The 26,093-nt window shown below is 40.1% G+C and overlaps 1 protein-coding gene across 4 annotated transcripts in view; it reads left to right on the top strand.

Moving 5' to 3' along the window:
* Window positions 1-26,093, top strand: part of FNDC3B (fibronectin type III domain containing 3B) — a 376,057-nt gene that overhangs the window by 309,521 nt on the left and 40,443 nt on the right. For all 4 annotated transcript variants that reach the window (XM_088839060.1, XM_088839069.1, XM_088839078.1 and 1 more), the window contains exons 15-22: window positions 645-783; window positions 3,045-3,116; window positions 5,422-5,540; window positions 7,575-7,680; window positions 8,573-8,745; window positions 13,513-13,626; window positions 13,960-14,109; window positions 20,588-20,868. In XM_088839060.1, the coding sequence (XP_088695186.1) occupies window positions 645-783; window positions 3,045-3,116; window positions 5,422-5,540; window positions 7,575-7,680; window positions 8,573-8,745; window positions 13,513-13,626; window positions 13,960-14,109; window positions 20,588-20,868 (1,154 nt within the window). The remainder of the gene's footprint in view (window positions 1-644; window positions 784-3,044; window positions 3,117-5,421; window positions 5,541-7,574; window positions 7,681-8,572; window positions 8,746-13,512; window positions 13,627-13,959; window positions 14,110-20,587; window positions 20,869-26,093) is intronic.

Raw genomic sequence — 26,093 nt, 5'->3', positions numbered from 1 at the left:
CATTGTACTTCCTAGTGCAGCAGTATGCGTTTTGGAGAGATGTGGTTGTCTTCTGATACTCTCTTTCCTTCTCTTAATTTGTGAGCCACATCATGTTATTTAACTTGTAGGAATCACTCAGTCAATATCTGTCAGATTACCAAGTGGAACGTGTGACTACTAAAGGAAAATGATAGTTTTTGATATTTTAAAAAATCTTGCTATTCGATGGCTGGCTATGAGATCAGAGGTATACTGCCAGCAGTTCTCCACAAGGTGGCATTGTCCTACTCCTAAATAATCAAGCTTAGCAAGGTTCTTTATATCTGCTGCCCCCCCAGCCCCATATTTTCCTTCCATAGAACAAAATGAACTGGGTGGTGACGTACTGGTTTTGTTTTGTATTCTTGAAAAGGTAAAAATGTTTTTAGCTAAAACCTATGTTGTTGTTTCATTTTTAATTGTTAATAAGTAAACTATACAGAAAATAAGTACTCCATTAATGAAACACATATAAATTAGTAGTTTGGGATTGTGAGAGAGCAAGGGAGAGTATGTGTGTGTATCTGAGTTCATGGATGCCTTGATCTTGCCATATTGAACGTCACCACTGGTTTAAGACCTACTATCTAAAGCATATGAATGTATTATTGGTTGTGTTACAGCTGACTGCTTCTAATATGGAAGGGAAAAGCTGCCCAAGTGAAGTTTTGGTTTGTACAACGAGTCCTGACAGGCCTGGACCACCTACGAGACCCCTCATTAAAGGACCAGTTATGTCTCATGGCTTTAGTGTCAAATGGGGTATGTTTTATTGCTATTGCTGCTGCTGCTTTTTTTGACAGATTTTTTTTTTAATTTGATTAATTTCAGTAGTGACAAACCAGTTAACAAAGAAACCATATTATCTGAGGGAGTTTTACATGTTTGAAATATATATATTAGAAATATCCTGACAATGCCACCAGTTGGTAAAATTGACAATTGTAAGACCATTTCATTTACTTCATGATTTTCTTATAAGACACTTCTTCCGCCTGTATTTTAATATATTAATGATTTGTATGTAGTAGTCTCTGAATGTATTATTCTTCAGTAACTTTCCCTTAAAATGTAGCAATATTTAATATGAAAATTGATTTATAAAGTTAGTATTGAAAATAGATTTCAAAATTTACGTTAAGTCATATTAAATTTTACAGAATGTTTAAATTACAACGAATTAGGAAGACTTTAGTTTTTGTTGTTTGTATATAATCAGAAGTCTTGGATTTCAGGAAGTTTCCATATTGAAGTTCATTATATGCTGTTTGTAGGACTCTGATAGAAGGATATTGTGTCTCACCTGCTGCATGGATTATTTCAATGAAATGAATGCCATTAGAATGTTGATAAACATTTGCAATTGTATGTGAAACTGTTACGATGTGTATGATCATCACTAACATCATATAATAATAGTAACTACCTAACAGACAAAAACGATTTTGCCTCGCAGTCAAGTGATATAAAGGAAATGTAAAACATAAGTAAATCATTATTGGAGACCAACCACTGAGACATATCACTGCTTCAAGTTATGTGGTAATTTTGAAGCAGAATTATTCCCTGCAACATGGATATGATTAAAAGAAACAAAAAAAATCTAGGTGTGCTTTTTGCCAGATCTAAAGCTTCTTTTCTCAGAATATCCTAGAAATTTCTGTCAACACTGAATATTTACTTTCATTGTTAACTGTTAAGTCACTCAGTCTTGTCCAACTATGCAACCCCATGGACTGTAATCTGCCAGGCTCCTCTGTCCATGGGGTTTCCCAGGCAAGAATACTGGAGTGGATTGCTATTCTCTTCTCCATGGGATCTTCCTGACCCAGGGATTGAACCTAGGTCCCCTGCATTGCAGGCGGATTCTTTCAGCGTCTGAGCCACCAGGGAGGCCCCATATGCCATAATATTTAAGTATTTAATTATTGTTGTAAATATCTACTACTGAAATTCATGTATATTAATGGAAATTACAGGTGAAAAGAGGGATTAAAGTTTCTAAATCTGTATGAGTAACCCGAGAATATGTCTAAAACATAGAGATGGCCAATTGATAGTAGAGGCAAATTCTGTGTAGTCTTGAAAAAAGGTATTTTTCTGCTCAGAAAAGAAAATTCTTGCAGGCCCTGGGTTCCATTCTGTCGCGTCCAACTCTTTGCGACCCCATGGACTGTAGCCTACCAGGCTTCTCCGTCCATGGGATTCTCCAGGCAAGAACACTGGAGTGGGTTACCCTTTCCTTCTCCAGGGGATCTTCCCGACCTAGGTATCGAACCCGGGTCTCCCGCATTGGAGGCAGACGCTTTAACCTCTGAGCCACCAGGGAAGCCCTGGGTTAGCAGTAGACAAATAGCTAAGGTACACAGGGTTCTAGTAACAAGCCAGAACCCTTTTTCAAACCGCCTCTTTGGTACAGGTTCTGGTTGATCTGATTTTCTATTAGGTTCACTTGGGATGTAAAGTTTGCTTAGTAGCAAACTGTGATGAACATATTTATTATATTCTGATGTTTTATTTATTTCATCAATAATTTTTACACCTCCCTTTCCCTCTCTTTCCATCTCGCAAAAGAATCTGGTCATGATGATTTAAGTGAAATAAAGAATAAAATAATTTTTGAAAAGAAGTACATGAATATTTTGTTTTATATGAAAACCACCAAATATTGAACAACAGGCTTTAGAATTCTCAAAATAAATATTTGACCATAACTCTTAGAAAAATAAAGTCATATTTTGAGTTTTGTTCATGTTTCACTAAATGCTAACTTTTCAGCATTTCTGGCTCTGTAACCTTTGCATAGTCAGAAGGTTTCATGGTGTTTTTGTTTCTTTTGCTTTTCAAGTAAGGAGTTGGGTGAAATGTTATTTGTGTCTTTTAGTTGAATCCAGAATTTATAGTCTAATGTTACATGGTTCTGTGTGTTCTAATAATGTTTACTAACAAAAGTCAACTAATAATGTTTACTAACAAAAGTCAATATGCTTTTATAACTAATAAGACATTTGCTTACTTACCAGATCCTCCAAAGGACAATGGTGGTTCAGAAATACTCAAGTACTTGCTGGAGATTACTGATGGAAATTCTGAAGGTGAAGTTTGTAGAAATTCTTATTCAAGTCCTGTTTTCTAGTAAGATAAACATCTGTATAACAATAGTGGGCAATCATTTATTCTGTTGATAGAGGTAGTACTGTAAATGGGCTTTAATCACATATTGACAGTTTTTTCTTTCAAACACAGCATTAGGGATCAGTCTGCTTGATATGTATATTTTTATCATGCTTTTTAAAATTTTTGTCACTTCTTTAAGCCAAAGGTCTTCATTAATAGAATAAACATGTTTTTCATCTCTCTTGGCATACTTTCTGTAGAAATTCTTAAAGGCAGAGAAAGTGTCAGAAGCAATCAATAGGAAGAATAAATCGGTGCACAGAGGATAACAACATATTATTGGGGGCCTCTGACAAGCATAACACACTGTAACAAATTCAGGAAATGTCTTCATTTTTGTTGTGATTTCTCAGTCATTTAATAATTATTTAATCATTACTGCTTACACTAGGTGAGCTAAAGTGGGACAGTGTTAGGGATCAGATTCCTTCCATAGTGTTTTCTAAAAAATTCTTAGATCTTCTTTCTAGTAAAATTTATTATGCTTTAATAGAAAAATGTAAAGTCCTCAGAACTATAAAAATGACACCTGTCTCACCACCACTGTAATGATCCCTGTAACTAGTACTTTGTTTTTTAAAGTGATGCACATGTTGGGGTGCTGGGGCGGGGGAAGAGTTAACAGCAACTTTTACAGTCTGTGCAGGTATGTGGCTTGGTTTTTATTCTTTGCCATGATAGCCACCTAGAATGTTTTAAGCCAAAAAACTCATAATGCTCTGAGATGGGCCCAGCTGTTCTTAACATAAAATCATATTCTGTGCTAAAAATCAGACCTTTGAGAGAAGTCATGTACATTCAGTATCTCATTGTGAAAAACTAAATATATTTTGAAGTATTGTGGCCCTTTTGACCACTGTGACTGATTAAAAGTAGATGCCATTCTGCACTTAAAGTTAACAGTGTGCTAGCGCATGACATCAGTGATTAATTCAATCCCCTCTGTAGTCCTTGTTCCTGGTTGCCTTTTCAGTGCAGGTCATCTAATCAGTTATGTCAGAATGACTATCTTGATTATTCCCCCTTGTTCCTATATGGCCCTTATGCATGTGACTTCATTGTAGAAAGAAAGTGAAGTCACTCAGTTGTGTCCAGCTCTTTGAAACCCCATGGACTGTAGCCTACCAGGCTCCTCCATCCATGGAATTTTCCAAGCAAGAATACTGGAGTGGGTTGCCATTTCTTTCGCCAGATTTTATTGTAAATCTGGCCTAATAAGCAGCTGAGAGTATTTGTAGAAGTTAGTAACTATTGTGTGTGTGTATATGTTAATTGCTCAGTCATGTCTGAATCTTTGCAACCCCATGGACTGTAGCCCACCAGGCTCCTCTGTCCATGGGATTCTCCAGGAAAAAATATTGGAGTAGGTTGCCATTTCCTTCTCCAAGTAACTGTCATGGAAGAGGGTAAAAGTATTTTCCCTAAAACAACTGAATGGAGGAAAACACTCCTTTCAAATAGTCTGCTGGAAACATTGTGTTAGTGGAAGCAAAGCAGAGGAGGAATAAATGTCCTGGTTGGTTGAAGCAGCACCCCCATGCTCTTCGCCTAGTGGCATCAGCCTCACCCAGGCCCCTCAGTGGCCCTGCTTGCTTTCTTTAATCCCCAGAAGTGGTTAGATAACCTGGGTCACACTGAGTGTTTCATCTTTAGTGTCACTGTCTTGGGTATTTCTGTCTTAAGTGGGGCTCCGTGGAGTCAGCAGGCCTTTCCCCAAAGGACTTGGTCTGCATGACTGGGATGGGGTCGGGGGAGTTCACTTGCTGTGACCTCCAGGAAGATAAGAACCAGGAGAAACTCTTCAGTGGTGCCCTGGGCTGACCAGGAACCTCATGGCCGAGCCTACTTCCTCCTGCCCAGCTGGCCCCAGGGGCTTCTCACACCATCACCACTTGTCAGCTTGCTCAATACCATCTGCTATGGGGCCAACTACAGTTTTCATGTGCTTTCCAGCATCCAAACCTCACAGTCAGCAAATGTGTTCATGGTGATATTAAGTAGTGTAACCAGCAGTGCTAAGTATTAAAAATGCCTTCATGTTATTTTAGTATTTAATTTTGTAAAGGAAATGGAAAGAGAGCCCTGTGACTGTTTAAAAAAGAGGAAAAGATTAGGAGATGCTGGTTTTCACGGAAACCACTTAGAGCTTTTTCTTATCAGGAATGGTTGATACTATTACATTTTTACAAAAGGCATAAACTCACACATGGTCTTATTTTGCAGCGAGTCAGTGGGAAGTGGCCTACAGTGGGTCGGCTACAGAGTACACTTTCACCCACTTGAAACCAGGCACTTTGTACAAACTGCGAGCATGCTGCATAAGTACTGGTGGACACAGTCAGGTTGGTTTTGTTTCAGTGTAAAAGTAAACATCTTTGGTCAAATTCAGACAGCCTGTCTGTAACATCAGAATAAATTGCTATTTAAAAATATATCTTGGTACTATAGCCTGCCATTGTATCGCATCAGAGTTTTCTGAATTGTGCTTTAGAGGGTATAGAAAGATAGACCCAGATGATTCTCAACTGAATTGTGCTGCTTTCCAAGACTTGGGCATGACCATGTCACAGTTGAAAATTGAGGGTGGTCTGCAATTTGCATTGGCTAACAAATACGGGGGTGAACCTCAGTTATCACAATATAGAAAAGCTCAGAATTTAGAGCAAAGAGATACAACCTCCAGCTCAGCTTTGCTGTTACTTTGTCTGGCAGTTTTGTAAGAATGTGAGACACACCTTTCTCTTGATACTTTACTGCCATCTTCTGGAAAATGATTGTAAAGCCACATATACCTAGGATCCATTCCATTCCATTCCATTCCGTCGCTCAGTCGTGTCCGACTCTTTGCGACCCCGTGGACTGTAGCCTATCAGGCTTCTCCGTCCATGGGATTCTCCAGGTAAGAATACTGGAGTGGGTTACCGTTTCCTTCTGCAGGGGATCTTTCCGACCCAGGGATCTAACCCTGGTCTCCTGCATTGGAGGCAGACACTTTAACCTCTGAGCCACCTGAGCTGAATTGCATCTCCTGAGATTGCGCAGTGCCCAACCTATACATCTGTAGGTAGCACCAGTTCTCTTGTTGTCTACCTTTTTTTAAATTGAAGTATAATTGACTTACAATATTATATAAGCTTCCTGTCACAACACAGTGAGTTAATATTTTTATATATCACAGAATGACCACCACTATTGTCTACAATTTATATGACCTTAGACCAACCATTCAACAAGTCAGGAAACTTGGTTTCAACTTCACAGTGTTCTCGTGTGCTCGAAACAACAAGTACACATGAAGTGTTCTAGAAATGAGATCGTTGTCTGAATGATGAACATTTAGAAAGTGAGTGAGAGGCAATATGATACAAACCATTTTCATCATAGAGATATTTAGCATCGTGGTTTTGAAATCATTAGTATTGAGAGAGAGAGAGCACAGAAGATGGCTTATAGCCGTGTACTGGGTTGACTTTTCAGAGAACACCTGCCAGTAGGTGCCAAATTTTGCCAGTCAACCCACCTCTGACATTGTCATATGTTTATTTTCTTTTCCCCCCAAGAATAGCAGTATTGTGAAGTCTAGACTATATATTTAGACAGAATTCTCAGGTTTAAAAAAAAGGTCCAGCTCAACGACATTTATACAGTGTCTCCCAGGGTGAGCCAGGTTGACCTCAAAGTCACAGGTGATTGGCGAGCTTCTCTTACACGTGAGGTGCTGCACAAGGCTGCACTGAGGCAGCGGTGCTCCTTGAATGTGTAAACACATCTCCTCTGCATCACATTTCCTCGAGGAGGATGAGGTTGGTTGAGCTGCATATCTCTACCATGTTCCTCATATCTCAAAAAGGTGTCAGCTTCCATACCACCAGCCTTACACAACCAGATCCTATAAAAAAGAAGCCCTGATTATTTTAACATTAGCAGAACCTGCTGGTTAATGTCACACTCAGCTGACTTTATTTGCTTTTCTGCTCTGTATGTGGATGGTAGACCATTTATGGCACCGTTTAAAAACCTCATCCAGCTGTTGTTTTGTGTTCTCCTCTGTCCTCAGGAAGGGTCTAATTTTTAGTTTAAAGGGAAGTAACTGTGTGCTTGGGATGCACAACAGTCAAAATGTCAGTCTGCAAATCTAACACCAGAAATAATTATTTTTACCAGTGCCATATGTATATGTCCATACTTAAAACATACACAAATATACACATCACACACAGACAACGATCTTATTGCATAAGAAGTGTACACATTCCATGTGTAACCTCCCCCGCTTCGCAGCATTTGCTGGTATGGGGTAGAATTTGCCTGGTATGTAGAGCTCTAAAAAATGCATAGTAACTAAGAGATGGTTCTCTTTGGTGTTTCTCCTGCAGTGTTCTGAAAGTCTCCCTGTTCGCACACTAAGCATTGCACCAGGTCAGTGTCACCCGCCGAGGGTTTTGGGTAGACCAAAGCACAAAGAAGTCCACTTAGAGTGGGGTGAGTGACCACATCTTCATGTCATCAATTTGGACGATTGGAGATTGAATTTAAGACTTACTGCTTTGTAATTAAGTTTCAGGTCTTTCTTCTGAAAACCAAATTTATGTCTATTGAAAATGTCCATATTCTGTTTAATGTATGTGGGCTTGGGTTTGTGAATGCCCAGAACTGTGGCCCATCCTCCTGTTTCTGATGGTACCGTACGTGCTGTTCACCCTCTGCCCTCAGAGGGCACTGTTCTAGAAAATGTTTCAGAGCAGGAATTCCTCAACTTTATTAATAAAATAAAAGTTGTGCTTAATAAAGAGATTAAAACAAGAAATTTTTCATAAGGTGGCATCTGATTCCTCCTCACCTTTGCCACCCTGTTGTGTGTGGGTCCTGGTGTTTTATAGTCTCAGCTCAAGCTATGTTAGCATTTCCTGTCGTATTAATAATTTATAGCACGTGAAATTGCAAATATAAACCTGCAGAACTCTGTCAGACTATTGTTCCCCATCACTTAATGCCTAAATTAAGATGTTATTCCAGTTTGGGGTTCTCTAACTTGATTTAATATGTCCTTTGGTTTCAGGTTAAAAAGATTTTTCTCCCCTCTAATTCTTGCCTTTACTTTGCATTAGAATGTAAAGGAATTGCCTCAAAGTTCTATGGTTTTGGAATCATTTTTTTCATATCATTAAATGTACTTGCTTTGAAAAGTATGGATAACATCATTAAGAAACGTTCTTTTGTATCTCTTTCTCTTTTTGAAGTGGGGGTTCTTTTGTAAATATCAAGGACAGGCTACCTGCATGATATTTTGCAAGTGTCATAGAAAGTAAGGTGTGACAGGACCAACCAGAAATAATGAGAATGTTCTAAGATGAACAACATTCTCCATTCCCAGACGTTCCTGCCTCTGAAAGTGGCTGTGAGGTCTCGGAGTACAGCGTGGAGATGACAGAACCGGAGGATGTAGCTTCGGAGGTGTACCATGGGCCGGAGCTCGAGTGTACCGTGGGCAACCTGCTTCCAGGAACCGTGTATCGCTTCAGGGTGCGGGCTCTGAATGACGGAGGGGTGAGTACATGCTTACTTATCACCACAAAAACATGAGGTCCTGGCACTTCCGTTTCTACCCTCCTAAAATTCCTCATCTGTATCTGTCCAACCATGACAAACATTAAAGAACTGTATGTAAAATCTTATTTCTGAAGAAATCCTGCTTTGATTTCACATAGACCCAGCATTGGAAATTTTGATTCTTTTGTCCTCCTGTTAAGACAGAGCTCAAAGTTTAATAAGGGCTTTACCGTTTAGATGCCTTTCTTAAAATAATTTCCTAGTTTCTCATCAATTATATAAATCACTTATGGGAAATTAGGACTACATAATATTCCTTTACCATGTTGTCTAAATTACTCAGCGATGTCTTAGATCAGTTTTTAAAACTCTGCTGGGGTAGAGGCTAGGACCAACTTATTTGTTTTTACTTTTCATAGAACTCTCTGGTCCTTTCTGGTACTCCATTTGAAGTTGTTGAGGTGGGCTATTAGAGATTGAAAGGGTCTGACTATATGCCCAAAGGTGATTGGTTTTTTTAATTGCAGAGTGATGTGGATTCATAATGAGAAAGAAGTGACCCAGAAACTATAGGGCTTTTTGGTGTGTCACAGATGGGCGGAAACGTAAAAGAAGGTGGAAGGGTGAGGGTAGGGCAAACTGCTGCTATCGCCCTACAGAGAGCCAGTGACGTGTATAAATGCATTCTGTACAAATAAATAGCAAAATGGCTGTCTGGGGAGGCCTTACAAATAGCTGTGAAAAGAAGAGAAGCGAAAAGCAAAGGAGAAAAGGGAAGATATAAGCATCTGAATGCAGAGTTCCAAAGAATAGCAAGGAGAGATAAGAAAGCCTTCCTCAGTGATCAATGCAAAGAAATAGAGGAAAACAACAGAATAGGAAAAACAAGAGATCTCTTCAAGAAAATTAGAGATTCCAAGGGAACATTTCATGCAAAGATGGGCTCGATAAAGGACAGAAATGGTATGGACCTAACAGAAGCAGAAGATATTAAGAAGCGGTGGCAAGAATACATAGAAGAACTGTACAAAAAAGATCTTCACGACCAAGATAGTCACGATAACGTGATCACTGACCTAGAGCCAGACATCTTGGAATGTGAAGTCAAGTGGGCCTTAGAGAGCATCACTACGAACAAAGCTAGTGGAGGTGATGGAATTCCAGTTGAGCTATTTCAAATCTTGAAAGATGATGCTGTGAAAGTGCTGCACTCAATATGCCAGCAAATTTGGAAAACTCAGCAGTGGCCACAGGACTGGAAAAGGTCAGTCTTCATCCCAATCCCAAAGAAAGGCAATGGCAAGAATGCTCAAACTACCGCACAATTGCACTCATCTCACACGCTAGTAAAGTCATGCTCAAAATTCTCCAAGCCAGGCTTCAGCAATATGTGAACCGTGAACTCCCAGATGTTCAAGCAGGTTTTAGAAAAGGCAGAGGCACCAGAGATCAAATTGCCAACATCCGCTGGATCATGGAGAAAGCAAGAGAGTTTCCAGAAAAACATCTATTTCTGCTTCATTGACTATGCCAAAGCCTTTGACTGTGTCGATCACAATAAACTGTGGAACATTCTGAAAGAGATGGGAATCCCAGACCACCTGACCTGCCTCTTGAGAAACCTGTATGCAGATGAGGAAGCAACAGTTAGAACTGGACATGGAACAACAGACTGGTTCCAAATAGGAAAAGGAGTACGTCAAGGCTGTATATTGTCCCCTTGCTTATTTAACCTATATGCAGAGTACATCATGAGGAACGCTGGGCTGGAAGAAGCACAAGCTGGAATCAAGATTGGCAGGAGAAATATCAATAACCTCAGATATGCAGATGACACTACCCTTATGGCAGAAAGTGAAGAGGAATTAAAAAGCCTCTTGATGAAAGTGAAAGAGGAGAGTGAAAAGGTTGGCTTGAAGCTCAACATTCAGAAAACAAAGATCATGGCATCTGGTCCCATCACTTCATGGGAAATAGATGGAAAAACAGTGGAAGCAGTGTCATTATTTTTTTGGGCTCCAAAATCACTGCAGATGCTGATTGCAGCCATGAAATCAAAAGACGCTTACTCCTTGGAAGGAAAGTTATGACCAACCTAGATAGTATATTAAAAAGCAGAGACATTACTTTGCCAACAAAGGTCTGTCTAGTCAAGGCTATGGTTTTTCCCGTGGTCATGTATGGATGTGAGAGTTGGACTGTGAAGAAAGCTGAGCGCCTAAGAATTGATGCTTTTGAACTGTGGTGCTGGAGAAGACTCTTGAGAGTCCCTTGGACTGCAAGGAGATCCAACCAGTCCATTCTAAAGGAGATCAATCCTGGGTGTTCATTTGAGGGACTGATGCTAAAGCTGAAACTACAATACTTTGGCCACCTCATGGGACGAGTTGACTCACTGGAAGAGAGTCTGATGCTGGGAAAGGTTGGGGGCGGGAGGAGAAGGGGACGACAGAGAATGAGATGGCTGGATTTTCATCACCGACTCTGTGGACATGAGTTCGAGTGAACTCCGGGAGTTGGTGATGGACAGGGAGGCCTGGCGTGCTGTGATTCGTGGGGTCACAGAGAGTCGGACACGACTGAGCAACTGAACTGAACTGAACTGAATTAATTGATGAGATTTTTATAAGAAAGAAAGCCAAACTGATAGTGACAGGAAGTTGGCAATGACTTTTCTAGTTCTTGGTGTTCATTCATGCCTTTCAGAAGTGAAGTGTGTTTGTCTTTAGTCCGTTTCGAGTTAGCAGGCCTTAGTCTGAAAACATTTGGTCTGAAGTAGGATCACAAGGAGAAGGCAATGGCAAGCCACTCCAGTACTCTTGCCTTTAAAATCCCATATATGGAGGAGCCTGGTAGGCTGCAGTCCATGGGGTCGCTACTAGTCAGACACAACTGAGCGACTTCACTTTCACTTTTCACTTTCAAGCATTAGAGGAGGAAATGGCAACCCACTCCAGTGTATTGCCTGGAGAACGCCAGGGATGGAGGAGCCTGGTGGGCTGCTGTCTATGGGGTCGCACAGAGTCGGACACGACTGAAGTGACTGAGCAGCAGCAGAGCAGGATCACAAACCTTGAACAAGAGCTGGATCTCTTCTAATTCACCATTAGGGAAGAATTTCAGATACAGGTATTTAAAATTAAGAAAAAAACCCACACATACAAAACTAGACAATTAAAATGTATTGGTGAGAAGATAAGAAAGCCTCTGTACTGTGACTTTTTATAAGTAAAAAGAAGATGGATGGTGATAATCATCCATGCTGCAGATGAATCCCTGGTGCTTTTCCCCCTCAACTTTTGAAGAAGATATTTGCCATGATAAAGACACATGTGCAGCTGGACTGATTTACTTTCTCCTTTCACTAATTTGTCATTTAAAGAAACTATCTCAGCCTTATTTTTCAATCCTGTTATATTGAAATTTAACCATATATTTGACTTGTGGTCCTCTTCTGTGGTCTACTGCAGACAGTTTCTCCCCCACCTGCAGTATATTTGCAAGTTATTTTAGAAAATGTGAAAGATTTTTTTCTTTACCTTTTTTCGTCCATTTTGAAAAACACAGTCATATTCCTCATTCAATTCAGTTCAGTTGCTCAGTCGTGTCCGACTCTTTGCTACCCCATGAATCACGCACGCCAGGCCTCCCTGTCCATCACCAACTCCCGGAGTTCACTCAAACTCATCTGCATCAAGTCGGTGATGCCATCCAGCCATCTCATTCTCTGTCGTCCCCTTCTCCTCCCGCCCCCAACCTTTCCCAGCATCAGGGTCTTTTCCAGTGAGTCAACTCTTCGCATGAGGTGGCCAAAGTATTGGAGTTTCAGCCTCAGCCATTAGTCCTTCCAATGAACACCCAGGACTGATCTCCTTTAGGATGGACTTGTTGGACTTCCTCATTAGCCTCAAAATTACTTTACTCTTTGCCCTAATTCTTTTAAGTATCACATATTCCACCTTAACGTGGTGGTTCTGGTTCTCCTGATGTGTTTTGAATCTATAGTGATGATTGTCTCTGAGCAGTGTGGCCACTGGTGGTGAGAGGAGGAGAGAAGTGCAGTGTAAACCTTCAGATAGTTGAGATGGTGGGCATGCCAAGAAAATATTAATAGGACCTTTGGTTTCAAATTGGAAAATACCAGTGACTAGAAGAAATACTCAAAATTTGATAACCAACAATTCCACACAGATTTTTATGCCTTAAAAATTAAACTACAGTGTGCCTCTGACTTGGTTTACTTTGAAACACCCTGAGAAATTAAAGCACAATGCTGTGATGTAGCAAAAGTTAGCATTTTTTATTTCTTCCATTCCGTTCTGTCGCTCAGTCGTGTCCGACTCTATGCGACCCCGTGGACTGTAGCCTACCAGGCTTCTCCGTCCATGGGATTCTCCAGGCAAGAATACTGGAGTGGGTTAGGTCACAGCAAAAATGTGTAGTCAACCAACTTTCTAATCCGTTTGAATTTAAAAAAATAATATACATATATCTAAAATAGACATTTACCCCTCAAGTAATGTATGTGGGAAGAAAATCTTCTCATGTAATTGAAAGTGAACACCATTAGGTAATGCTTTTAATCAGTTGTATTGATGATAGCATTAGCCTAGCCCTTGTTTGGTTATAAGCTTGTGTTATATGCACACACACACAAACACACATACTCCTTGTTTGGTATAAGCTTGTGTTGTGTCCATACACACACATGCATGCACATCCCTAACACACCCCTACAAGCACATGTGTGTTTCTCTCTTGCAGTATGGTCCCTATTCTGATGTCTCAGAAATTACCACTGCTGCAGGGCCTCCCGGACAGTGCAAAGCACCTTGTGTCTCTTTTACGCCTGATGGATGTGTCCTGGTGAGCTGGGAGGTAAGTCAGGCACACCTTTTACATTAATTTGTTTCTTCTACTTTATCTGTTCCCCAGTGCAAGGTACAAGGGCTCTACAAAGCTAAAATTCACATGTAGGTAGGTGATTCTCACACAGTCATCTGCCTTAGTGCTTGCCAGGAGTCATGGAAATTTTACCACTGATCCAAATTAAGAGGAAATTGAGTATCTTTTTCATGCTTTTCTTTTGCATGTATTTCAAATATTCTGAGGCATCTTGCTCTTTTTTTTTTTTTTTTTTTGGTATAATTAGTTGAACACAAACATCATAGGATTTTCTTCTCAATGAAATTAAATTTCTGAATTTTACAGAGTCCTGAAAGCTCTGGTGCCGACATCTCAGAGTACAGGTTGGAGTGGGGAGAAGATGAAGAATCCTTAGAACTCGTTTATCATGGGACAGACACCGGCTTCGAAATGAGGGACCTGTTACCTGCTGCACAGTATTGCTGTCGATTACAGGTAGGCTGACACTGTGCGGCCGTTACTCACAAATACTGGTGTTCCCTGAAAGACTCTTTGGGAAACTTACTCAAAGGCTCATGATGGAGGCCATCAGGAAGGGTGTTATGGGAAAAAATGTCCTTTTAAATAAAAATAGATGCAATCATTTTGGCATTTTACAGTTCATTTTTGCTACTCTGATAGGTCCTGAAACATGGGAACAAAATCCAAATCATCTCCACTGTACTCCTCACCGCCCTTGCATTGTGTTTGCTGGTTAATTCACTGAATACAGGATCAAGTCCAAGGCAAAGTGGGCACAGCTCCTTAGGAGAGATGCCTTTTGTCTGAATTTTCCAAGATGCACATTTCACTGGGAAAGCCACTTAGACAAAAGGCAAAAAACCTTTAAAACTTCCCATTCCAGATGTTAAATGGAGCCAGAAACAAACAGTAGAGTAGTTTGGAAGGTCTGCACTTGATCATAGGACCCACCTCTCAGTGACCATTAACAAGGTCTGGTTATCTGTAAGGTTCCACTTGGGTGTCCAAATGGAACAGCACAGAGAATAATTAGCTCCTAACCTAACCCCCAAGAGTGACAGTAGTCATAGGTTTACTTTTGTTTTATTGACTTGGGTAAATATTTTCTTTTCCCTTTGTAAAGCCTTATTGTCTTGAGAAAACAGGGTTCTTTGTTCATTTATTTCCATTTGTTCAGTAACATTTGAGCACCGCTTTGTGCCAACCTCAAAGAATGATCAGGATGACCAAAAGGAGAGATAACAAAGAATTCTATTTTCACACGTGTTTAGATTTAAATAAAGAAGTGAAGATGCCAGGTTTAGGTTTCTATCTAAGTCATGGATCATATTGTTTATTACATGTCCGTTTACTTCAGTGTCTCTGGCCTCTTTGGAGAAAATATTCCCTTCTTAAGTTAACTTTGGGCTTCCCAAGTAGCTCAGTGGTAAAGAATCCACCTGAAGTGGAGGAGATACAGATTCAGGCCCGGGTGAGGTAGATCCCCTGGAGAAGGAAATGGCAGCCCACCAGTTCCAGTATTCTTGCCTGCAGAATCCCAAGGACAGAGAAGCCTGGTGGGCTACAGTTCACGGGGGTAGCAAAGAGTTGGACACAACTTAGCGACTGAGCATACACACACAAGTTAACTTTCCAGATCAACAGAAGCTTTTCTGTTAAATTCTGAAGGCTGTTTTATTGTAAACATTTCTGGTGAAACTCTTTTGTTATACACACCTCAAATGGAGGGCCTGGGACATAATTAACCCTTCATCAGTGAGTCAGGGTCACAGCACATTATCTGAGCTTTATAATAACAATGCTGAGTCATTGGGGAAAGGTTGAATTATGTGCTACACTCCTGTTTTTGGAACAAGGCAGGATATAAATAAAAACTCTTTGCCATCACAGGAAAGAACTTCAGTCCAACCTGTTTTTGAGTTTTGGTCTGTCTTTAAAATGTTCTATTTCCTTTTTTTCTTTCGGGGTTTTTGTTGTTACTTACCATTAACACCCCAAAATTGCATTTTAAAGATACATTGGTAAGAATAGAACCTGCGTAATAATCTTGCCTCCCTGTTTCAACCGTAGTGTTTTCAAACGTCTATACTTATTTGTCATAAAATGAGTCAGACACTATAAAGGGGATGGTATTGTCAAGACCACATTTGCTATACTAAAGAAGTATTGCCAGGAAAAAGTCTCCTCATCTTATATTAATTTCTTGATACCTGTGAATGTAATCTGAATCATTTTTATTTGATATTACTACAAAGTCAGGTTAAAGCCTGAATATTCTTTTAAACATTTGGTACTTTGAAAATTAAAGCACTGTAATATGTATATAGAATCATATAAAAATTGGATGGAAACATTGCTTATTTTGTGCAGGAATTTCTTCCTTAGGAATGCTTTGATTAACATGTACCCAAATAATTCTGCTTACATGAGGCATATTGTATATTTTACACATACTCTTAAATATTAGTAAGATTCTTTAAAATTGTTTACTTTGAAATTTGGTAATAATAAGAGATATAACTCAGGAAAACATTTTCCATAGTATAAGGCTGCTGCTGCTGCTGCTGCTGCTAAGTCACTTCAGTCGTGTCCGACTCTGTGTGACCCCATAGACGGAAGCCCACCAGGCTCCCCCGTCCCTGGGATTCTCCAGGCAAGAACACTGGAGTGGGTTGCCATTTCCTTCTCCAATGTGTGAAAGTGGAAAGTGAAAGTGAAGTCGCTCAGTCATGTCTGACTTGTAGCGACCCCATGGACTGCAGCCTACCAGGATCCTCCGTCCATGGGATTTTCTAGGCAAGAGTACTGGAGTGGCTTGCAAGGCTAGTAAAATAAATTTGGATCTTAAGTAAGATCCTGGAATATAAAAAGAACATTATTAGAAATTGGTAAGATTTGAATCTAACTACATAAGATCTATACATTGTTAATACTATTGTGTCTCCTGGTTTTGATCATTGTTTTATAATAATATAGGCTTCCCAGGTGGTGCAGTTGGTAAAGAATCTGCCTGCTAATGCAGGAGACACAAGAGACTTGGGTTTGATATCTGGGTCAAGAAGATCCCCTGGAGAAGGAAATGGCAACCCACTCCCATATTCTTGCCTGGAAAATCCCATGGACAGAGGAGCCTGGTGGGCTACAGTCCATGGGGTTGCAAAGAGTCGGACATGACTAATAGTTATGATATAAATGCAGATTTTAAGAATTACAAAACTGATGATATGCTTTGTTAATTTTTGTAGAGATCACCAATGTAATATGGCTGATATCAGTTATTTAATTAAAATCTGTATTTTTTTCTCTGGATCCTTCATATCCCCTTGGCCCTTACAAATGCACATATTTGACAAAGTAACGAGTCAGGAATCATTACTGAAGACCTCAATTAATACCAGTAAGGAGGTGTGAGAATAGAGTAAGAAGATGGAACCCAGATACAGAGTAAAATAAATAAGAAAATGTTAATTTTAAAAATAATGGAGAAAATGAATAATAGAGTACATTAATAACATAAAGGGAAGAGGGTAATAAAATACTTAGTGCTGAATTTTTCATTATACGATGAGATTGTAAAGAAATTAATAATTCAGTCTTAAGTGTATGTGAGATTTGTATAGTCATAATTATGTGAGATATAAATATTTTGAAAGTTTGAAACAAATTATGACCTTGATTTCCCTGTAGACCATTTGCTTAATTCTTACCTTTAACAAAGAGTTTTTCTCTTTTCTCCCTCACTCCACCCAGAGATCGTCATCATTGCCATCACATTCCCTCAGGTTAGCTATTAATGGTAGTCAGTTAAAGATAGGGGTATTTAAGAAACTCCTTTTGGTTTCTAGACTCAGACTAGCACAGCATCTCAGTTCTATTCTTGTAAGTAGCAGAAACTAATTTCTTTCATGGGCACTTGAGTCTGTAGCCAATTGTGGGAGTCTAAAGACAAATGGCTCATCCTCCCATTCAGCCACTACTGCTGTTATCTCTTTTGATCACTGTCCAGGAATTTCCTTTTATTAAAAAAAATTATATATATGCACACACACACATATAGAAATACACACACATACATGTATTTAAATATATGTATGTGTGTGTGTGTGTGTGTGTATATATATATATATATATATATATATGCTTCCCTAGTGGCTCAGTGGTAAAGAATCCACCTGCCAATGCAGGAGATGCAGGACACACGGGTTCAATCCCTGGGTCAGGAAGATCCCCTGGAGAAGGAAATGGCAACCCACTCCAGTATTCCTGCCTGGGAAATCCCATGGACAGAGGAGCCTGGTGGGCTACAGTCCATGGGGTTGCAAAGAGTCGGACATGACTGATAGTTATATAAGGTATTAATATTAGGGGAAGCAAAATGAGAAATAAATGCATTATTTTTGTAACTTTTCTTTAAGTCTAAAATAAGTTCAGGGTATTTTGTTGTTGTTTTAAGAAAATTGCTTTAGGAAAATTTAGGAAACTAGGAAAATTGCTATTGCTAGTTTGTTCTTGATTTTCCTAGTGAGAAGGAGGGAAGTGAAACACTGACCTTTAGCTTAATACTCTGCCAGGATTTTACATGTTAACAAATTTAATCTTTAAAATAACTCTATAAATTATGTGTTACTATCCCCATTTTATATCTGAGGAAACAGACTCAGAAATATTAATTTGCCTAAGATCACACAGTTAGTAAGTAATGAAATCAAGATATGAACAAAGTTCCAACTCTAAAAGCCATGTTCTTTTCCTTGTATTACATAGTTGTTAAAACCTTAGTTAATATGAAAGTTGGGCTCCACAATATCTTATTTTTCTGCCCCTGTGATAAATTTGTACCCAAAAAGAATATCTAAATATATACTCTTAATTTATGACATAAATATTCTACCAAAAAGAAAGTTGGTGTTGTCATGAAATAGGACTAGATGTGAAAAATTTATTACAGACGGGTTTCAAAAGCGATTTGATAGCAAATGAATGCTCTTAACTTGCTTCTTTGAAATGAATGATAACACACAAGCATTGTAGTGAACCTTTGATATAAGAGCTCAGATGACTTTCCTTTTGGTTTATCATCTGTCCTCATAAGGTCTCCTGAGAAGTAAACTAGATTTTTGAGTACTTTCATTTTTGTCAAGAGGTTGCCAAGTGTTTTTGTAAGGGAAAAAATATTGTTAATGATGTTTATTGAGCACGTGCTTTGTATCAGGTACTGTTCTGGTTGCTAGGGCTACAGCAGTGAACCAGACAACCTTGCTCTTACAGAACTTACATTCTAATCAAGGGAGAAATTAAATGAAATATATACTATGTTGGTAATAAATGCTATAATGAAAATAAAAGCAAAGAAGGGAAATAAATGAGAAGGATCATGGGGGTTGGGGTGGGGGTAACTACAAGTTTAAATGTGGGGTTCAGAGAGGTCTCTCTGCAAAGGGCCAAACTTGAGAGAAACCTGAGTAGCTGATTGAATGGGCTATGTAGATGTCCAGGAAAGAGTTTTGTGGACAGAAGGGGCAGCAAGTTGCAAAGGCCCTGAGGTGAGCAAGTTTGGTGTCCCTGTGAAACAGCAAGAAAGCCATTGTGGCTGGAGCAGAGGGAGTGAAGGAGGAAGTAGGAGACAGTGAAGGCAGAATGGTTCTGGGTTCTTGGGGAAGGCGGTGGTGGTGAACAGATCGGATAGGATCTCATAGACAGTTGTGAGAACTTTGAAGTTACTTGTCTATCTGGTGGGAGAACATAGAAGGGACAGACTGTGGGGCATGGGCTGACGTAAACACCAGTTAGGAGGTCATTACACTCACCAGATGTGAGAGAGTGTAGTCAGATTGGAATGGTAAAGGGCGTGCTGATGGCCGATGAGAGAAAGAAAGATGCCCAGCAGTGATTCACAGATACGGCACGAACAACCTGAAGGATGGGGAAACCACGGGAGGTATAGTGGGGGTGGAAGGAAGGATGAGGAAGAATGCGGTGGACGCCATTTTGGAACTGTGTAGACACTTGAGTCTGAGGTGCCTATTTGACATTTAAATGGAGATATTCATTAGGCAGTTGAATACACTAGGCTGGTATTTAGGGCAGAGGTCTGGACTGTACGCATAAATTTGGGAGTAGGGATAAATGGCATTTGCCCCCAAGACAAGGTGAGATGTCCAGGAGTTTAAGCAGAAGTGGTACAGTGGTGTGCAAGGCCTGGGGCCTGGTTTCCTCCAGGGCTGAGAGATCCTGGTAATGAGTAGCAGGTCGCAGAGGCGGCTGAGAAGCAGAGCAGGTCAGTAGAAACAAGAGGACGGTCCCGGAGACTGAACACATGAGTATTTGAGAGTGATGAGTGATCAGGTGTCAGCAGTGACACTCAAAGTCAGGTGAGAGCAGAGCTTCAGATAGGAGTTTCGCATTCACGTGGAAAACTGAATACTTTTCTGAAATTCCTATAGTTCTTCCAGAGCAGCACTTGAGTTAAAAGTCAGATTACTGGGTTTTGATCCCAGCTTGGCATCTGAATCTTGGGCTTGAGTTATTTGGTCTGACTTTGAGTTCCCTCTTCTCTGAAAGGCGGATAAATCTGAATCAAGGCCATACCACCCTGAGCACACCCGATCTCATCCGAAAGGCAGATAAGAAGAGCTTCCGTGAATTATCTAACTCAGACAGTTGTGAAGATGGCATAAGAGTACATAAACTGAAGTGGGCTATGCAAATATGAGGTGTTATTTTTAAATGATTTTTCATAAGAAACAGTGGCCACGTTATCTTTTATTAGCAGAAAAGATGTGATTGATATCTTTTGTAAAGTGGCTATCAATATGAACACTGGAGGATTTATCTCCACCTACATCTCTGGCAGCAGTCACGTGTTACTTTAGACTCAACAGCTCCTAGTGTGGAGGCATTACTCGGTGCTCATGAAGTAATGGGGACATCGTCTCGCTGTTGTGTTTTTCAGGCTGTTAATCAAGCTGGAGCAGGACCGTCCAGTGAGCTTGTCCTTTGCCAGACACCAGCATCTGCCCCCGACCCCGTCTCTACTCTATGTGTCCTGGAGGAGGAGACCCTCAATGCCTATCCCGATCCACCTTCTGTGTGCCTTGTACTGAACTGGGAAGAGCCGTGCAATAATGGATCTGAAATCCTTGCTTACAACATAGATCTTGGAGATACTAGCATCACCGTGGGCAATACCACCACCCACGTTATGAAAGACCTCCTTCCAGAAACCACCTACCGGTGAGTGCAGGGAAATTGAAACACGGCTGCATGGACACATACATCAGTGCATGGGGCTACAGAACCTTAGGGTCCTAAAGGCCAAATGGGTGAATTCTAGTCATTTTTAATGCATTAAAGAGTACCAAATGCAAATACCTTTCAAAAACTTGTACTGCTTTTTACTTTATGAGTCAGTTACAATTGATATAATTCCTAACCCTTGAGGGGACATTTCACCAACCATTCTAAGTCAATTCCTCCTCCTTTAGTTTTTTTGATAAACTGCTTTTATTGGTGTTTTTCCTCTGTCTCATCACTCTGCTACACCTTCTCTCTGCACCTCTGAAGCAGGGCTCTGCCATTCTTCTGATCCCCTCAAAGCAGACACACTGTTACAGAGCATCTATGTTGGATCTTTTATTCAGGATTTCATGAGTAGCCAGAGAAAAGACATTATATCACACTCCACCCAGCAGAACTCAGTTAACACCTGCATTCTTCCTTTCCCCCAGAGTTCCTGTCAAGGAGCCAGCACTTCACCTTTCCCTATATACCTTTTTTTCAACATGGCCTTTTCAGATTTCAAGACATTTAGTTATGTCTCCAAGGGCTTCCCAGGTGGTGCTAGTGGTAAAGAAGAGACATAAGAGATGCAGGTTCAGTCCCTGTGTGGGGAAGATCCCCTGGAGAAGGAAATGGTCACCCACTTACCTGGGAAATCCAATGGACAGAGGAGCCTGGTGGGCCATTGTCCATGGGGTCACACAGAGTCATTCACTACTGAAGCAACTTAGCACGCGTGCACCAAGGTGCCGTAGCTAGGAGACAAAAAGTTCAAGATTAGCATTAGAGGAGTGCAGGAACCATTTGGTTATTCCAGTGCCTTTTCAGGGCGTCTCCCTGTGTCACGTTCAGTGGCTTATTAAGGAGGTGAAGCAGAGCCTGATTCAGAAACAGATCCTTAAGGCAAATTGCTTAAGCTTTTGGTGTTTCAGCATCGTCCACAGCATGAGGAGAACAAGATTACTTACTTCAAAAACATGTTGTAAGGAGTAAGCAAATGAATATTAAATGCTTGTGTAGAGTCCAGCAGTACATAGCAAGTGCACAGTAAACATGCACTGTAATTGTTATTGTTATCAAGATCTTCACCCAAAACAACTGGTTCTTCTTGAAGTGGGGCAGGGGAATGCAAGCAATTTTACTCCTAAAAAAAAGATTTTACCACTTGACTTTTTTTTTTCCCTGCAGTGTTTTCTAATGTTATAGTTTGATAGACTACCTTTTTCATCCCCAGAAGCTGAAGAAAAAAAATCAGTTTATCAGCTGTAAGATATGAAAAGTTCCAACCCGCCTAAGCATCTTATCTCTACTTTCCCTCTCTTACCAAGTCTTTTGTGAATAATTCATATAAGTGTATTCATTTTCCTTTTCCAAGTGATGACAGCAGTTTACTCTTTCATTCTTTTCAGAGATCTCTCACCATCCTTGCCCTCAGAGCACTCAAGGAATTGGGACCCTTACACAGCAACCTAAGATAGAAGGTGCTTATGGCCTCACAGGCTGAGAATGACACTATGCAGAGTCCTTTTGGCATTTCAGAAAGGTCACGACCCAGGGTTCAGAATGGTCAGGATGGTTTAAAGTGGGAATCAAGTTAGAAATAACTTGAATAAAAGAGATATGACTTACATAGCTGAAGAGACAGGCCCGAAGGGCATTTTTCATTTTTAGCATCTTAGCCAGTCTCAGAAAACCACCCTCCACCTTTGTATGCTAACCAAAATACTGACCGTTGTGTCCAAAGCACTCTAATCGGTTGCTAAGGAAATCCAGAGGTGATTAAACCCAGACCTTGACCTCAGGAACATTCCCCAGTGATGATGTTCTATGGAGACCTGACCATGAGGTATATCTCAGGAAAAATGAGCAAGTGAATGTCATCCCCTAACTGTTTCTCAGAGAGCACATGTCCAGAATAATGCCTGACTTGGACCCTCAGGCCAGAAAACCTATGAAGAAGCCACTGGCTCAGGGCTCACTGAAAGGTCTCATGTCTGCTGTGAGACCCACAGTCTGTGTCTATGCCAGAGTGGACTCGGATCCTCAGGTCAGTCCTCTGATCATTCAGGTCAGCAATCATAAAGGGCTTTTAGCACAAGGTTCCAGCCAAGAATTTTTCCTCTTCCTCCCATTATGCATACCTTAAAGGTAGTGTAAATGATTATAAAAATTTTGGGGTTTTAGAAAGTTGATATTGGAGAAATGCTGGTACTTATTAGTCAACATGTAGTCGAATGACTTCAAGAAAGAAATCTAGAAATCAAAAGTTCAAATGAAGAAAACTGATGTAAGGGATCTTTGTTCATTGATGAAATGCCGATTACAGTAGAAACTATCAAGAATATATTCCATGTAAGTGGTTGGTTAAAGACATGTTCAGTTCAGTTCAGTCGCTCAGTCATGTTAAAAAGTCCCTAATTCTTTTCAGTATTAATATACAAGGCTAGAATACTGAGCTGAATGTGGAAAGTCACACTGGGAGGATGTTACCTCTTAACCTTACAGGGCAGCTTGGAAGACACCGTTTCAGACAGATTGCATGAAAAATATATAGCTTTAGAAAAGACAAATCTTTGGCCCTAAGTCATATTGTGTGTTCTTGACCAAAAAAATTAAAAAAAATTTAGTCAAAATATTTGCCGGCCAATCAATAAATAAAATGGATGTTTCACATTTAAGATTCAGTTCAGTTCAGTTCTTAAATGTGAAACATCCATTTTATTTATTGATTAGCCAGCAAATATTTTGACTAAATTTTTTTAAATTTTTTTGGTTAAGAACACACAATATGACTTAGGGCCAAAGATTTGTCTTTTCTAAAGCTTTAATATTCACATTTAAGATCATTGTTTGTCCAACTTAAGGAATTTTGTTTCTATAATACTTTATTGGATTCTCTATAGTAGAACTCCAATCAGCCCATAGTCTTGTTCTTTTATGGTTCAAAAACACGAGATCATAGTAATTGTGGTGAAATACAAAATAAGTATTTCAGGGAACTGAGGGTATAATTTTAGTCCAATCAACTTTTACCTCACCTTTTTTTGTCCCACAAATTGGTCAAAATATAAGTGAACAGATCATGATGTTCTAGATAAAAATGTGGAATGAAACAGGCTATGGGGCTTGGATAAAAAAAGATTTGTTTCTTTTAATTTTTTTTTTTTTTAACCTTTAGCAGTTACACATTGTTCTCACATGGAGTTTATTCTTTCTCTGTCTTGCTGGGACAAAAATGTTCACCTCTCCAGCCAACCCACTGACACTAAAATGGATCTATCCTTTCCCTATTGGTGCTTGCCAGACTGTCCACTGGCTTACTAACATCCTGTATAAAATTTGGTTGGAATTACAATGAGATTTTTAAAAGGCACTACTTTTAAATTTAGAATTGAGTTTGTGTTTTGATTTGAGGAAGGAAAAAACATTAGGGAAAAAAAAAAGGATGTAGCTTTCTTTTGCATGCTCCGGCCACTATAGGCTTTGTAAGCTGAGACAAGATCACCTGGTGTCACCCTTTCCCAGAGCCCTGGTGTGAATGTCTCCAGTGATGAAGCAGTGTTTTCAGCTTCAGCTTCTCCTCACCAAGCAGTTCAACTCTGTTTCTGTAGAGTTTCCCATGTATTTTGTTAAAACCTGAGCTGAAATCTACTAAAATCAACTCAGTTGATCCTGGTCTTTCTTCTAGAGCAGTGATACTCAAAGTATGGTTCCTGGACCAGCAGCATCAGTATTAAGTGCAATTTATCAGGCCCTAGCAGAAACCCCTGGAATCAGAAATCTCAGGATTGGGCCCAGCACTCTGTGCTTTAATTAGCCCCATAGGAGATTTCGTTTCCTGTTAAAAGTTTGAGAGGGCTCAGTGGCTCAGCAGTAAAGAATCTCCCTGAAATTCAGGAGATGCGGGTTTGATTCCTGGGTCGGGAAGATCCCCTGGAAAAAGGAACGGCAACCCACTTCAGTATTCTTGCTTGGAAAATCCCATGGACAGAGGTGCCTGGCAGGCTATAGTCTATGGGATCACAAAGAGTTGGACATGACTGAAGTGACTTAGCACACACACACACAAAAGTTTGAGAACTTTGCCCTAAAGCAGTGATTCTAAGATTCGCATGGAGAGGTTTTGCAAAATACAGAAGTCTGAGCCCCACCCCTATGGCCTGGACATCATTAGCTTATTATGTCAGTTGTCTCCTACTTAACCATCTTCACTTCGTTCAGATCTGTCTTCACTGGCAGGAGTTTCTATAACCCCTTCCAACGTCTTCTTTGGGTGATTTTTGTTTCTTAATGGCCTCTTTAATGAGCAGTGAGCTAACCTCCAGGAATAGTGTGGCTGGCTCAGAGCAGAACAAGATTGTCACCTTCTTTGTTCTCCATAGTCAGCAGTTGGTAAGGTTGCCTAAGATCACTTTTTGGCAACCTCATTATATGTCTGACTCATGTTGAACTGGCAAATGGCTAAAACTTAAGGTATATTTGTTTGCTCTTTTTGCTAGGTAAAATGGGGGTGAAAATAACATTTTCTGAGTCCTTATATGTCAAGCACTACATTAGCCTGTTAAGAACTGAATCCTGAGTCATTTCGTTCTAACAAGATGAAGTAAGCTTTTATAAAGAGACAAGTTCAGAGTAGTTCAAAAGTAGTGCACTGGAGTCAGACAGCCCTGACATCAATCCTAGGTCTCTCACTTGTTCCCTCTATGACCTCTGGCACAGAGGTCTTTGTATCTCTCTGCTCTTTGTATCTCAGTTTTCTGATCTATAAAATGGGGATGATTACTTTAACTACCTTTTAGGGTTATTTTTTAGACTTCACGTACCTTGTGAAGGACCTGACACATAAACTCTCAATAAATTTTCTGTTGCTAATGTTTGGAAGGGAAGAAATGAGCTGGCAGGTAGGTTATGACCTGATTACAGGTAGAAATATGTGGAAATCTGGCTTTGTCCTTCAAGTCATGGAAGACATTTAAGGTTTCTTTCCTGCAGAGGCAGGGCATGAAAAAAGCAACTCTAAGTGCCGGTATGCAAGGAGCTATCAGAAGGAGATAGGTTGAAGGGAGGAATGACTGAGCCAGCAAAGGTTACCCTTCCCGGGAGCCTTCTCCAGATAACTTTACTCTGAACCCATCTTTTCCCTAAAGAGGAGTGGGGTAGTGTACAAAGCCTATCTTTTG

This window comes from Moschus berezovskii, chromosome 1 (genome assembly GCF_049115385.1).
Source record: "Moschus berezovskii isolate FMDL1 chromosome 1, NW_MosBer_1.0, whole genome shotgun sequence".
In the NCBI taxonomy this organism is placed as follows: Eukaryota; Metazoa; Chordata; class Mammalia; order Artiodactyla; family Moschidae; genus Moschus; species Moschus berezovskii.
The sequence above is the reverse complement of the archived record's forward strand: the minus strand, read 5'-3'. Positions and strand labels throughout refer to the sequence as shown.